This window comes from Buceros rhinoceros, unplaced genomic scaffold (assembly GCF_000710305.1).
Source record: "Buceros rhinoceros silvestris isolate BGI_N320 unplaced genomic scaffold, ASM71030v1 scaffold10436, whole genome shotgun sequence".
Classification (NCBI taxonomy): domain Eukaryota; kingdom Metazoa; phylum Chordata; class Aves; order Bucerotiformes; family Bucerotidae; genus Buceros; species Buceros rhinoceros.
In genome coordinates, this window is record NW_010419321.1 from 527 (window position 1) to 13,975 (window position 13,449).

The 13,449-nt window shown below is 40.5% G+C and overlaps 1 protein-coding gene across 1 annotated transcript in view; it reads left to right on the forward strand.

The window, feature by feature from the left end:
- QRSL1 (glutaminyl-tRNA synthase (glutamine-hydrolyzing)-like 1) overlaps positions 1-12,415 on the forward strand; it is a gene marked incomplete at its 5' end in the record, with an annotated part of 12,910 nt that extends 495 nt beyond the window's left edge. The window contains 9 exons of the mRNA XM_010138870.1: positions 960-1,058; positions 2,445-2,541; positions 4,239-4,415; positions 6,665-6,840; positions 6,966-7,078; positions 8,429-8,621; positions 9,022-9,139; positions 11,255-11,460; positions 11,938-12,415. Coding sequence (XP_010137172.1) covers positions 960-1,058; positions 2,445-2,541; positions 4,239-4,415; positions 6,665-6,840; positions 6,966-7,078; positions 8,429-8,621; positions 9,022-9,139; positions 11,255-11,460; positions 11,938-12,149 — 1,391 coding nt within the window. The remainder of the gene's footprint in view (positions 1-959; positions 1,059-2,444; positions 2,542-4,238; positions 4,416-6,664; positions 6,841-6,965; positions 7,079-8,428; positions 8,622-9,021; positions 9,140-11,254; positions 11,461-11,937) is intronic.
- Positions 12,416-13,449: the final 1,034 nt, after the last annotated feature.

The following is a 13,449-nucleotide window of genomic DNA, read 5'->3' on the forward strand; positions in this document are numbered from 1 at the left end:
TGTGCGCTTGGCACCCCGCAGTGTATTCCCTCAAAAACCAGAGGCAAAACCTGGACCAAACCAGGCACTGCAGGTTAGGTGAGGTCGGTGCTTCGTGAACCACACCGCTGCCGCATGCAGTGTGAATTGGTAGCCAGCAGTTACCACAAGCAGGAAGGTGTAGTGGCCTTTTGCGGGCCTGTTGGCTGGGGTGGACAAGTACCCCGCTCACCCTGTCAGGTTTTCAATTAAGAGACCAAATGTGAATAAACTTTGGTAATTGGAGTCATTAGTTGGTGAACAGAGCAGTATTCAGTCCTGTTACCTGTAGCGGTTGGAGGCCTCTCATCCTCATGTTCCTTGGCATGACCCAGAGAACAGAAAAGGGAAGTTTTTACCTAACAAGATGCTTTTGTCCCTTCCTGGGTGACAGTTGCTGCTCTAAGAAAATTGCCAGCCAGAGTGTTTTCCTTCCTGATGTAGGCCTTTAAATTTTTTTTGCTGGGTGGTGGATAATGGATCGCTAAGGTAAGATTTTTCTCTGCTCCAGTAATTTTTTTAGATCACATCCATTGTGCATGTCAGGTAGGCAGAATTTATGGCTCCCAGCCTGGGGATGGAGTAGTTTTAGGCAGCATCTATGGCTGAAATAAGCATCACGTGGTCGTATTTGAAGAGGTGAGCACTCCTTTGAGACAGCTAACCTGTATGAAAGCAGCTGCCTGTCTTGGCTTGGACACAAATGCAGAGCTCTGCTCTGTGGGCCAGGTCTGTTGTGGGCAGAACGTGCAATGCTAGAGTTAGAATGGAAGATGGTTCTTGAAAATGCAACTGACAACCATCAGATGCATTAGATAGCCTTCTGGCCTCCAATAAACACCCAAAGGGACAGATAAAATAAACTGTAGCTGATGAGGAGGCTGTACATAGAGCACACTCTGCTCTGATTGCTGTTGCCTCTGCCATAATTCCTTACGCAGGTCAGCCACTGGGTGCTTTAGATGGAATTCCTGTTGCGGTAAAAGACAACTTTAATACAGCTGGCATCGAGACAACATGTGCGTCAAACATGCTAAAAGGTACAGTAGAACTTTCAAAGTAAAATCAGATCTTGTTTCAGGGCTCTTGCTCTTCTCTTTAGATGGTTTATGGTGTGGAGTCTTCCAGAAATTTAAGTATTTTCAAAAAATGCACTGAGCTCATTTGGGAAAATACGTTTATCTAATTTCTTCTGCCAAGCTCATCCAGTATTACAGACCGTTGTTTTCCTGCGTAAGCACATTATCTCCTTTATTCATGTAGTTACATGTTTTAACAATACAAAGTTTATCGTAGCCCATGTACTACTGGAGAATTGTTCTACAGATCACATTTGGCTTCACGTTACTTTTAGGTCCCCAGAACAGTCAGTACTGTTTCTGTCTAGCAAAATTCAAAGACAGTCTTATTTGTTTTCTGTTCTGTAGATAATTGTTGACTTAAGTAGTTTTGCCCTACAGCTGTAGGAAGAGGAGATATTAACAATTCTTTTCTCTATATTCCTGTTATACAAACACATTCTAGAAAGCTTTTTAATTTTTTGATATTTCCTAAGCTCGTTGTTTCCGCTAACATGCCACGAACATTTTTGAGGCGCTGGAATGTTTTAATAGTAAAAGCAAAAGTAGAAAAGATTTCATATCTTTTTTATTCTGTAAAAACAGTAAACCTGAAAAGTTTTGTAGAAGAGAGCTCAAGTAAATTAGCAGATCCCTCATCTGATTATAGTTTTCTTAATAGCAGAAGAAACCAAAGATGACTTTGCCATTTTAAAAAGCGTTACATTACCTGAGGTGGTTTTCCTTAAGCACACCCTCAGACCCATCGCGACTGATTGCAGCATCATGGCTGAGAGTATGAGGACCTTGGGGGTGGGGTTGGAGAAACCCCTGTCAGTATTCACAGAAAGAACTGGTTGCTACCTAGAATCTCATGTTACCGTCACGGTTCTCATCCTAGTTTATGTAAGGTCCAAGTGGTCGAGGGTGCATGTGTTTGGTCGGAGGACAGCTGGTTAGTATTTCAGCTTGTGGTTAACCATATGCTCCTTTGGCTTGTGGTAACGGGAAATAATTCAAGACAGCTTAGCACTTTTCTGTAAACAGCTGCTTCTCATTTCTTCTTCGTTTAGACAGATCCTGCAAAGTGGCTGAATGCAGTAATTTGCTATCCCTGTGGTAACTTGTTTATGTGAAGTCTTAGCTCCACACTCTAGAAATGTATAATCCAGAATTACGGGGTTCGGAGTTGTGGAGAAAAAAAAAGACATTGCAAACAAAACAGCATTTGGTTTACTTTTGCTCATTTGAAGCAAAATCTTGGCACTGTGAATTGATGATTCTTATGCACAGAAAGTGACAACTTTGATACTTGTAAAAATCAGCTGTATCTCACCGATCACTCTTAATCGCTGTGATTGTTTTCAGGTTTTATCTCTCCTTACAATGCTACAGTAGTTCAGAAGTTACTGGATCAGGGAGCTGTGCTTTTAGGAAAAACAAACCTAGATGAATTTGCAATGGGGTGAGTGATGTTTATTATTTTTAATGTGTGATTGTGTATTAAATAGAATACACGCCATCTGTTCCAATCTACCTGTAATCCTTAACTCCTCTTTCTCTGAGGCTAGAAAATAATGAATACTTACCCGTGAAGAGTACGCAGAGTTGCCTGAATTTATCACTGAGCATTTATACTGTTGTGTAAATTATATAAATGCAGAATTTTATGAAAATAGCGTTTGGCTAGAGCTGTGTATGAGGGGGAGGAAGCCTTTGCAAAAGGCCAAGGAGAAGCAGACTTCTTCCGGATCCAGTAGTGTGTCTGTAGAATTGGTTACACCACCAGTTAATTGTTGTCTTTTTCTTTCCCCTTACTGGTGGTTTTTGCCCTTAGCTAATTATTATCATGCCACCGATGGCAGTTGCTACCTCGGCTCATCAGCCCCTGGAGTAATTTTTAAGAGTAGTCCCTGATTTGCTGCCAACAGGCTAATCTAGAGCAACGCTTTAAATTGCCTAAGCTAATGTTGGTGACTTTCTGTCAGGAGCATATTGGAAAATGCTCTCACAACTTGAATCTCCAGCAAGTTAGTGAAGGCAGCCAAAATACAGCAGGGAACAGCACTGGACCGTTAGGGATGGGAGTTTCTGTCCCCACAGCTGCTGGGTCTGGAAAGGAATGTCTGGGACTTCAGTTACCTATGAGAAACAGTAAGAGTTGTGTTTTGGTTTTGTTTTTATTTTACTTAAACCGAAGACAGAGGTTTGATTGGGAATTCACGTGGATGGAGTGGAAATACTTTGTGTTGTGTTGGGTAAAGTAATTTCTGTGTCAAAGAGACACTCTTCAGAGGAAGAGCAGGGAAAAAGCATGGAAAAAGTGATTATGCAGTATTACAACTCAGTAAAGCACAGAATTCTCTTAAAAAAGCTTATCCCACCGCTGGCCTCAGTCTGTTTGCATGGTCACTTATGCTGGCACCGGCATGGCTGCATCATGAGCTTGATCAGGGAGGATCCGGCTCTAAAGTAATGGTGTCTCAATAAGGTTAGTTTTCAGCTGCCCACTGTCTGAGGATTTGGGTAAAAACACTGGCACCCTGGAGTCTGGGGGATTGTGGGGTGGAGGTTGTGAGGAAGGAGGAAAGTACCCCCCTACACCCGTTTCTGGTGGCAGCTCAGACTTAGGTGACCACAAGCTGACTGAAACCGTTTCTGAGAAGCCAGTCTGGCACTCTGAACCAGAAAACTGCGGCCTCAGGAGAGGGCCACAGGGTAATAGTGTGTTATTTACAGAGAAGTGCTTGTTTCTGCTATTGCAGGGCTTCCTCCCGCCCCCAGCGTGGTTTTCCACAGGGCTGTGGGCATCTTCTTTTGCATTTTTCCAAACACAGCATTAGGAAGCCAGAAAACCTTTATTTTGAAGATGCGCAGCTTCACTGTTATGTAGCTTTAATCAGTTTTATGTTGGTTTTTTTTCAGTGGCATCAGCAGAAATTAGAAAGAGGTACAAGTTCAGGTTCCGTGTCAGGGATTGAGATCTGTAAACTCTACAACTCTGTGTTACACTGTTGAAGTTGACTGCACAAGGATTTACATACGCCAGTCTTTTTGTGTCAAAATTGAGTTTTGAAGGATGAGGGATAGAGAGAAAACCCTGGTGAATGCAGTGTGTCACCTGTCGCTTCTGTCTGTATTTGTTCTGTCTGACTATCCTAGATCTGGGAGTACGGATGGGGTATTTGGACCAGTCAGAAACCCCTGGAGTTATTCAAGACAGTACAAAGAAAAATCTATCCCAAAATCCCGTTCTGAGGACAAAGAGTCTCACTGGGTAATAACGGGAGGGAGCTCAGGAGGCAGCGCGGCTGCTGTGTCATCTTTCACATGTTTTGCGTAAGAGACTTGTTAAAATTGTTTTTTATTAAATGTCTCAAAATATGTTGCAAAGTTTTAATTTTATAGTTTTCTCATAATCTAGTTTGAAATGGGAGGGTTATTTGCACTGGCTTGCAAAAACTTATTTCAGCATCCCTAGTTTATTTGTGGCATATCACAAAGCCAGAAAGAATCCATGTAGGCAAATTTAGGCTTATTAATTTTGAGTGTAATTCCGCTTACTGATATGACCACTTTGCCCTGCATGAAATAGAATTACCGCGGCAGTAATGGAATGGCAGTTTTATTGTTGTTCCCACATACTCTGTTAAAATTAACACGGAGTTTGTGACACATTCTCTTCTTCACTAAATGCGTTGCACAAATACAGCAGATGAGGAAATCCCTTAAGTTTTAGCGGTATCATAATCTTTCTTCCCCTCTGTTTTTATAGCAGGGTTATGTAATAATACAAGAGATTCGGGATCTAAAACCTTTTGGATACCTTAACAAAAGGATACACAGATACGTACTACAGAGATACTTACTTATCTGGTTTAAAAAGTTAGAAGACAGTTTGAGTTTTGTTTTGTTTTTTCTAAATAAATTTAAACAAGCCGCAGTATTTTTTTTTCTACAACAATTACCTGCAAGGAATGGCAACGCATCATTTAACAGATCTGTTGTCTGCACTGTCTTGCCCATCCAACTGTTAAAAGGTCTGATCCTTAAAACTTTACACCTTGCTTTTTATGTAGTGTTTAGAGCTACGTAGTGGAGCACATTTTATAGAAGATTGTTTCAGTTGTGCTCTTAACTGGAAGGTGTTTAAGAATGGTCTTTAGTTACTGTGTCCTTGTTTACCCATAGACTATATTACAAGCATTTATTGTTAAAATATTTGCTGCTAATGTTGGTTACAGCTTTTTTTGAAAAAAAAAACAACAAAACCACCTCTGTATATAAACACCAATTTATTATTTTATGATTTTTTAAATGATACCTCTCTTTATCTCGTTGCCTTTGGCAGGATGTGGTATGCTCAACATTTTAATACTGTTGAAACTGAACTCAGTGCAGCCATTCCCAAGGACTGCTGGTCCTTGTCCTGAGCCAGAATGGCCTGATCCTGATACCATCTGGCACCTTCTCTTACGTTGCTGGGTGTGCTGCACTCCCATTTTGCGCTGCTCAGCACTTTGTCAGGTCAGGGAGGCTTTTCATCCAGCTATTTTATTGCCCATAACCGACTGTACATCCACTCTATTAGTTCGTTTCAGGCATCAGGAATGCTGCCAGTCTTTGTCTTTTCAATTTGATATTTGGATGTACAGAAATGCTACAAAACCGAGGATGGTTTATATCAACACAAAACCTTTGCAAAAATTCCACTTTAGCGAAGTCAATTGAATTGGTTCAGCCATCTCAGAAACAGATGCCTGTGAGAAGTCACACATCCACTTCAGTAAAAGTTATACCTTGTTCTGAAGTCTAATTTATTTTTGGCAAAGAGTTGGGTGGAAGCTGTCTTATTTTTTTAAATGGTGCTTGAGTTAGAATTATTAAAAACAAGAGAAGAGCAGATTTTGTTTCCATATGAGTTTCCAATTCCATTACGATTTTGGAAATAAAAATTTCAGTTTAGAAAGAACAAGGCTTCACCTGTGAAAGAGCAAAACAAGAAAAAGTACCGTGTTCTAAAAAGGCACCTACGCTGCTGTAGATCGGGAGTTCTGATACTATGGTTTGTAGGTTTGGAAACAGGGAGAACATCCTGGATTTTGAAGTATGCCCTGTTGTTGGAGGCAAAAAGTGTACTGGGTTGCTATTCCTTTGAATACTGGAAAATGGTACTTCCCAGTGTATTGGCCACTGAATAGGAAAGGGATCAATGTCTGGAAGTCATACTCTAAAGTCACATGAGACATATCTTTCAGAGTCTGCAGAACTGGAACAGACCAACAGAGAAGGCGGATGTAGATATTCCGGGCTATATTCAGAGTGCCTAAATTCTGCCTGTCTACCTCTGCTTTGTGGAGAGAACTGGGCTCTCCTGCTGGCTGATTCAGAAGCCCTAAGAAAAACAAGAGAGTAGAAAAAAAATGGCAGATATAGGGAGCAGGCTGAAATTTAGGCCGTGTGATGATGACTTCTAATCTGGAAACAATTCACGCATTTTTAAATCCATGCGTCTTAAACTCATACATTTTTATTATTTGGAAACGTTTTGAATTATTCTACTAATGACAATCCTTTTGAAACCATAGAGCTTTAGGGTCAGACACAGGAGGATCTACCCGAAACCCTGCTGCTCACTGCGGTGTAGTAGGTTTAAAGCCAACATATGGACTGATCTCTCGCCATGGTCTCATTCCCCTAGTGAACTCCATGGATGTGCCAGGAATCCTAACCAGATGTGTGGATGACGCAGCAGTTGTGTTAGGTATTACTACTTCATATGTCCTTGTATACAACATACCTTTGTTTACAACGTTGTCTCAAAACAAATTGAATTCTGGCTCCGCAATGTACATTTTCCTGTTCTTCATATGTCATGTCATATTTCAGGTTCGCTTGCTGGACATGATCCTAAAGACTCTACCACAGTTCAGGACAACTTTAAGCCGTTTGAACTACCCAGTGTGACTGACGTCAGCAAGCTCTCGATAGGAATTCCAAAGGTAATATTAAAATTCCATCTGTAACAGCAAATGGAACACCTAAAAAAAAATATTTGTGTTTTGTCCACTACCTCCCAGTCTCTCGTGGTGTAAAACAGTGAAGACAGTAGAGGCAGGTCCTGGAAAAGAGCAGAATGTGCTCTGCTGCCTGTGCTGGCGATTCGGAGTGAGCGTGTGCTAATGCTTCATCTAAAACATTTTGTCGTTGATGTGGGAAGCACTGTCAGGGAAACGGGGAACTTCCATTCTTGGTTCTGTGTTGCTCTTTCATCAGTCACCTGTACAGACTCAAACAAGCTGCCTGCTCATACAGTGAGGATAGTACTGGCTTGCGCAGTGCTTTGAGATACTGGTCTAGATGGCACTGTGTTAATACGAAGCAGAATTTTAAAGTCTGTCGGGTGGCACAAGGAGCTGTGATTTGCAGAGCTCTAATGGGGATTGAAAGACAGCTGTAACCTGGCTTCTGATGCATGCAACTTGTCATTTAGGCACATTTGGGACTTCAGCCTGTTTTTAACTGGCTGTTTTAACTTAGCAAAGGCTCTGCCTTTGAAGAGGCAACATGAATAACATTTATTAGTTTGATGCAAAGTATTTGATCCTGTGCTAGGACAGGTATACCAAAAGATTTAATTTGGAGAACAGGTATGTCCACTGACCAATTAATGATTCAGGATCTGTGGCATGCAAAGCATGTATGCCTGGAGAATTCAATAGCTGCATACTGTTTAGATTTTGATATATCTCAAATAATGATACTGACTAATTATTCATACCCTTTGGACGGTTATTTTCTACTGCTACAGATTATCCTGAACAGATAGAGGCATATTTTAAACACGGGTCATAGATACTCACAAATCAGACAGTATTATGAGGTGGGTTAGAACTAAAGCAGGCATCTTCAAAAATAGGGCATTTCAATAGAATATCTTTAACTTTGCTCTTGAACAACCCCTTGACTGTAGTTTTTCTTTGGAGGGTTGTTTTGTTTGTTCCCTGTCAGTTGGCACTGATAAGCTGTGGCTATAACAGCCCTATTACGGCTTAAACCCGACGAGTCTCTACCCACAAACTGCAGAATAGTGCAGCATAGTCACCATGAATACAGAAGTGAGTGAGTTGCTGGGCAGTTTCTCCATCTGTGGTATGAGGGTTGATCTTACTGAGAACATAATATTCTTAAGACAACTGAATCCTGTTAATTAAATAGTGCTTGATTGTATAATGTTTAGTAGATGCACAAAGCTTTAGTAAGTACTTTGAATCTTATAGTGGTGTGGTTTTGGTTGCCATTCGAAATAAACCAGTATGTAAAAATCACTGCCTGTCTTGTTTTTCTCTAAGGAATATCATGCACCGGGCCTCTCCAGTGAAATTCTGTCTGTCTGGGCAAAGGCTGCCGATCTCTTTAAGAATGCAGGTGCTAAAGTAATTGAAGTGAGTCTGCCACACACTCGATACTCAATTGTCTGCTATCATGTGCTCTGCTCAGCAGAAGTAGCATCAAACATGGCCAGGTTTGATGGACTGCAGTATGGTAAGGCCTTTGAAAAAACTTTTTTTCTCAGACAATGGAAACGTTGCTGGTTGCCATTAAAAATTACTGGTTTTAATAGATACACTTTTTATGGTTGAATGTTTGGTGTTATTTCCCCACAATGGAAGGGAGTAAAAACCCTCTCCAAAGAAAAAAGAGTTTAAAAATATGTATTTTAATATATTTCACTTCCAGACAGAACTCTAAGTGTCTGAGCTTAAAATCTGTTTAATATTTCTGTAATAAAACAGGAATATTCGTTGTCATTTTTCCAGAATAGTAGTATGTCAGACTGCAGCAAACAGGGGACTTCTGCATTACGATGTCTGACATTACCTTATGTTGTTAAATCTTCAGGGTTATTATAAGTATTGATTCCCAAATCGGATTTTCTTTCCAGGACACCGTTCTGATGTGAACGAGTCCACAGAAAGTATGTATGCTGCCACACGACGAGAAGGCTTTAATGATGTTGTAAGAGGACGAATTCTATCAGGAAACTATTTCTTGTTGAAACAGTAAGCGGAACATCTTGAATCTCAAATTTGCCAAGTTTAAGCAAATGGTGATTAATTGTTCGTATGGCATGAGAAAAAGTTATAGATGGTTGTATTATTATTATTATTGCTTTAGCTCTATAATACCTAGTGAACTGTTAATAATGAATGAAAATGTTTTTCCCTTAGTCTTAGCAGTGAGCCTCCCAAATTTAGTAAGTAAAACAACTTACTGATCTTTATTTTCATGGCCCTACCCCCCTGTGGGCGTTATTGGCACCCATTAATTGAGCCAAAATCTGTCCTGTGTTACCACATTGAAATCATATTGAACCATCACTGTCGCAGTGCTCAAAGTTCTGCAGCTGTTGATCTCGTTAAAGCTGCACAGTAAAACTGCTGGTACCTGGTAGCGGGCTCTCCCAGAGAAAGTCGGAAGGTACAGCGATTAAATTGACTATTGCTCTTCACCTCGGTGAGAGGAAGGCACTGGCAAAGGTACTGATGTCTTTACAGAAGGCAAGTTTTTATCCAGCTCCTGTAGAGAAGCTGGTGCATGGATCAGTTTGACTCTTTTCGTTAGTTTTAACTCCTCATCCAACACTCCTAATTAACGTTAGTAAAACTGCTGTTTTCCTTGGTCTTAATTTGTTCACGTACTAACAGAAATGTGAGTCCTGTGATCAGGCTGCAAGCAAGTGCGCTACAGAAAGAGCTCTGTCAGCAAGAGTATTCATCAGACGTGACTTCTGGTTGCTCGCAGAGACAGGAATGTTGTCAGTATGCAGCAACCAGCTTTTACGGAATGCCAGTATTCCTGCCAAGTGTGCTCCTTCTGTCCACAGCTGTCCAGATCAGCTCTGCCGAGGCTGCTTTCAAATTCGTGTGGTTCACTCCTCTGTGAAGGGATAGCCAACTGGCTTCCATCGAGAGCGAACGGGAGATTCCCGTTCCTGTCCGCAGTGAAGTCCCTTTGAAGAACAGAACCCAGCATTCAGAAAGCATTCTTAGAATGAATAGTGGAGAAAAAATAGCACTCTCTTTTTAAGTGTTGCATTTTACATGTTTTTATCTTGCTTTTGAAATCTGTAAACTAGGTTGTTCAGAAAGCAATGGAAACTTGTCAACATTGTATCAGAATTAACAGTGTTTGATTTAACAGTATTTTTCGAGTTGTTTTTAAACCCAAAATAGTATCTTCAGCTTAAAATATTGTTTGAGGTCAGTTTTGTTCCCTCTGCAGTTTTTTGGAAGTTAGCAGCTAGGATGATTTCAGAAGTTGTTACAGAAAAAGGGCTAATTCCCATGATAAAACTTCTTAACTTGAATCTGCTCTCTGTTATTAACTATAAAAAATCTTCACTGCAGTTTTTCAGAAGCATAATTCTTTACATTACTCTAACAAAGTGTCTTTTATGCAATTTCAGTCGGGTTTTTTTTCTGCAAGCACTCTGGCACTTAGCAGTTGTTAATACCCCTTTTTTTCTTTTTTAGAACAGCCGTGGTTTTAGATGGCAATTACTTTTGAAGCTGAACTTCTCTGAATTTTAAGGATTCCACATTTACCAGTTTAGCATAAGAAGTTAAAAGGAACAGTAGACACAAAGCTGAGTAATTCGTTTCTGCTTCAGAATTGTGTGGAGACAGTTTAGAAGTCCGGAGGCCACATGGAGCCTCCACAGACGACGGGACTTTTTCACATGCTTTAACTATCTTGCTATGTTGAACCCTAAATGGTTAATCCCTGTTTTCCAGGCCTGCTTAATTCTGTATTGTTTCTAGGCTTTGCTGTGCTGCCCTGCAGTGAAATTTAATACATGGTTTAGTTTCAGAAAAGTAATGAAAGTGATTGTTTGATTTTTGTAGTTAGTTATTGTAAACTTTTGGGTTTTTGTTTTCCGTTCACCTTTCTTCAGCAGTCTGCCCTCATCTCTTCCTCCCCTGACAGCCTCACTGCTATGAGAGCGTACGTGCCATGTCTGATGGCTAAGCTTCTGGCGTATCAGAAACTCAAGTACCAGGGTCAGTCTTTTAACCAGAAGGAATACTGGCCTTGTCTTTTTTGCAGTAACTAAGAAGCTAAGTTCTGTATATTTGGAATTAATGTCAGGCCCTCGTGTCCATATTTCTTTCTAGGAACTACGAGAATTACTTTATCAAGGCACAGAAAGTCAGACGTCTCATTGCCAATGACTTTGTGAAGGTTTTCAGGAGCGGTGTTGATATTTTACTCACTCCTACCACTCTGAGTGACGCAGTACCATATGTGGAATTCATCAAGGAAGACAACAGAACCCGCAGCACGGAAGATGACATCCTAACGCAGGCTGCAAACATGGCTGGTGAGTAAGGACAGGAATTCAACTGTTCCTCCCACCTACTCGTTTTTAATGTCGATTCGCTTCAGCTATTCAAACTCTTCTTTAGGATCAAGACGTTTCACCTCTGCATTGTAACTCCTGCAGTGATAACCAGGTGCAAGGATAGCTTATTTATTAAATGCTGTAAAATGTAAGACTAGACTTTAAAATGAGGCACCTTGGGGCTGCAGGTAAGATGAATCTATTCAAGTTCCAAAGGCCAAAATCTCCTGCTTAGGAGAGTTTGATTCTCTTTTCAGAGGATGCTGTTTCCTTAAATCACTCCAATTTCTTGCAATCCTGTAGCAGTATCCTTAGTTCATCGACTGAAGTGATTCTAATTAGTCTTCTTCCTTTACATTTTTTTTTTTTATGGTTCTCTTAGGATTGTTAGAAAAATTACTCCAACTGAATTTGCTTAACAGTAAGTCTTTGCATCTGTATCTGTTTTTCTTTCAGGACTGCCAGCTATAAATGTTCCAACAGCTCTTTCAGAGAGAGGCTTGCCAGTTGGGCTTCAGTTCATTGGACGTTCATTCCAAGAGAAGCAGCTTCTCACTGTAGCCAAATGGTTTGAAAAACAAGTAAAATTCCCAATGATCCAGCTAGAAGAAGTGAGGAAGCATGACCATGGTGTCTTTCAGCATCAGAAATCTGCTTCTCTCTTATAACATGAACTTGCTAGTCAGCTAAAGCAGGAAAGCTGTGGGGATGGTCTAAAAATGTATTCCTGCAGTTAATTCTTTTTCAGGAATAATAATCCATTTTAGGACGACCATATGCAGTAACGCAGGATGGAATCATGACAGTTTGTTACTGTGTAATTAAGGCAAAATGAATCATTAGGTAAACATGTCTGTGAACCATTTCTAACTGATATTAAAAACACCAAGTTGAAATAATGTACCTTATGCCCGAAGAGCTGCTTTTTGCCCTCCCTGGAGGGTGTGTAATGTATCTGGCCCATTAAAAAGCCAACCTGAACTTCCATGTGATAATTGCATGGTTGCCAAAGGCCTCGGTTTCCTTCTGGAGCGTAGATGTCTGTAGCGGCAACAGCTAGACAAGCTGTAATGAAACAAGGGCGTGGGGGATCTGTTCACCAACAGGTAAATACAACAGGAAACAAGGGACTAACACATAGATAGAGCATTAAACGGAGCAATCGAAAAATCCCTACTGTAGCAAACTCAGGCAGGAGGTGAAGTAACCCCCAGGTTTACAAACCATGCAGATTACTCTGGTTACATCCATTGTGAGAATGGTGAGTTCCAGATCTCTTCTGGGGAAAATGGCTAGTGGTCCTTGAGTAGTTACTTTCTTTTTCCTTTATTACTGTTCTTTATAATCAGCACTTGACATGAATACTTACTGAGAAAGAAATCACCGTCTTCAGTTCTATCTCCCCATAAGAGTAAGACCACCTGTTCCTTCATGGACAGTCATTCAACACAATGGTAATTTGAAACAAATTTCCAAACCATAACGTTGGTAGACTGGAAGACCTACTAAAAAACCGGGTTTGAATGTTGCAGTTTCTATTTTTCAAAATCTGGTTTGCTTTCATAGTCTACAGTGTGCACAGATGTAGAAAGCATAGGGTGGGGAAGATGATTGAGAGTTGTCCGGCACAGTAATGGGTAGAATCTTCCTGAGTTATGTCTTGTCTTACAGGTGACAGTACAGTCTATGTATATATAAAAAACCCCCCTATTTCTAAAAATTGCAAATGGATTGGTGAATTTTTCCCCACCCCAAGGTGAGCTATGACAAAACATTTTCCACGGGATTAAAATGGTATACAATTAAAAATCCCTTATGACTAAAACTTAAAAAGTAAAATTAAATTTTTAATTTAAATGTTAAAACCAAGGTACACCTTGATAGAACAAGCATTCAGGGAACTTGTTTTCACTGTTCCTGGGCAGTGATGAAGTGGGGACCCCAAGAGGTGGCTTTCACTGTTGCCTT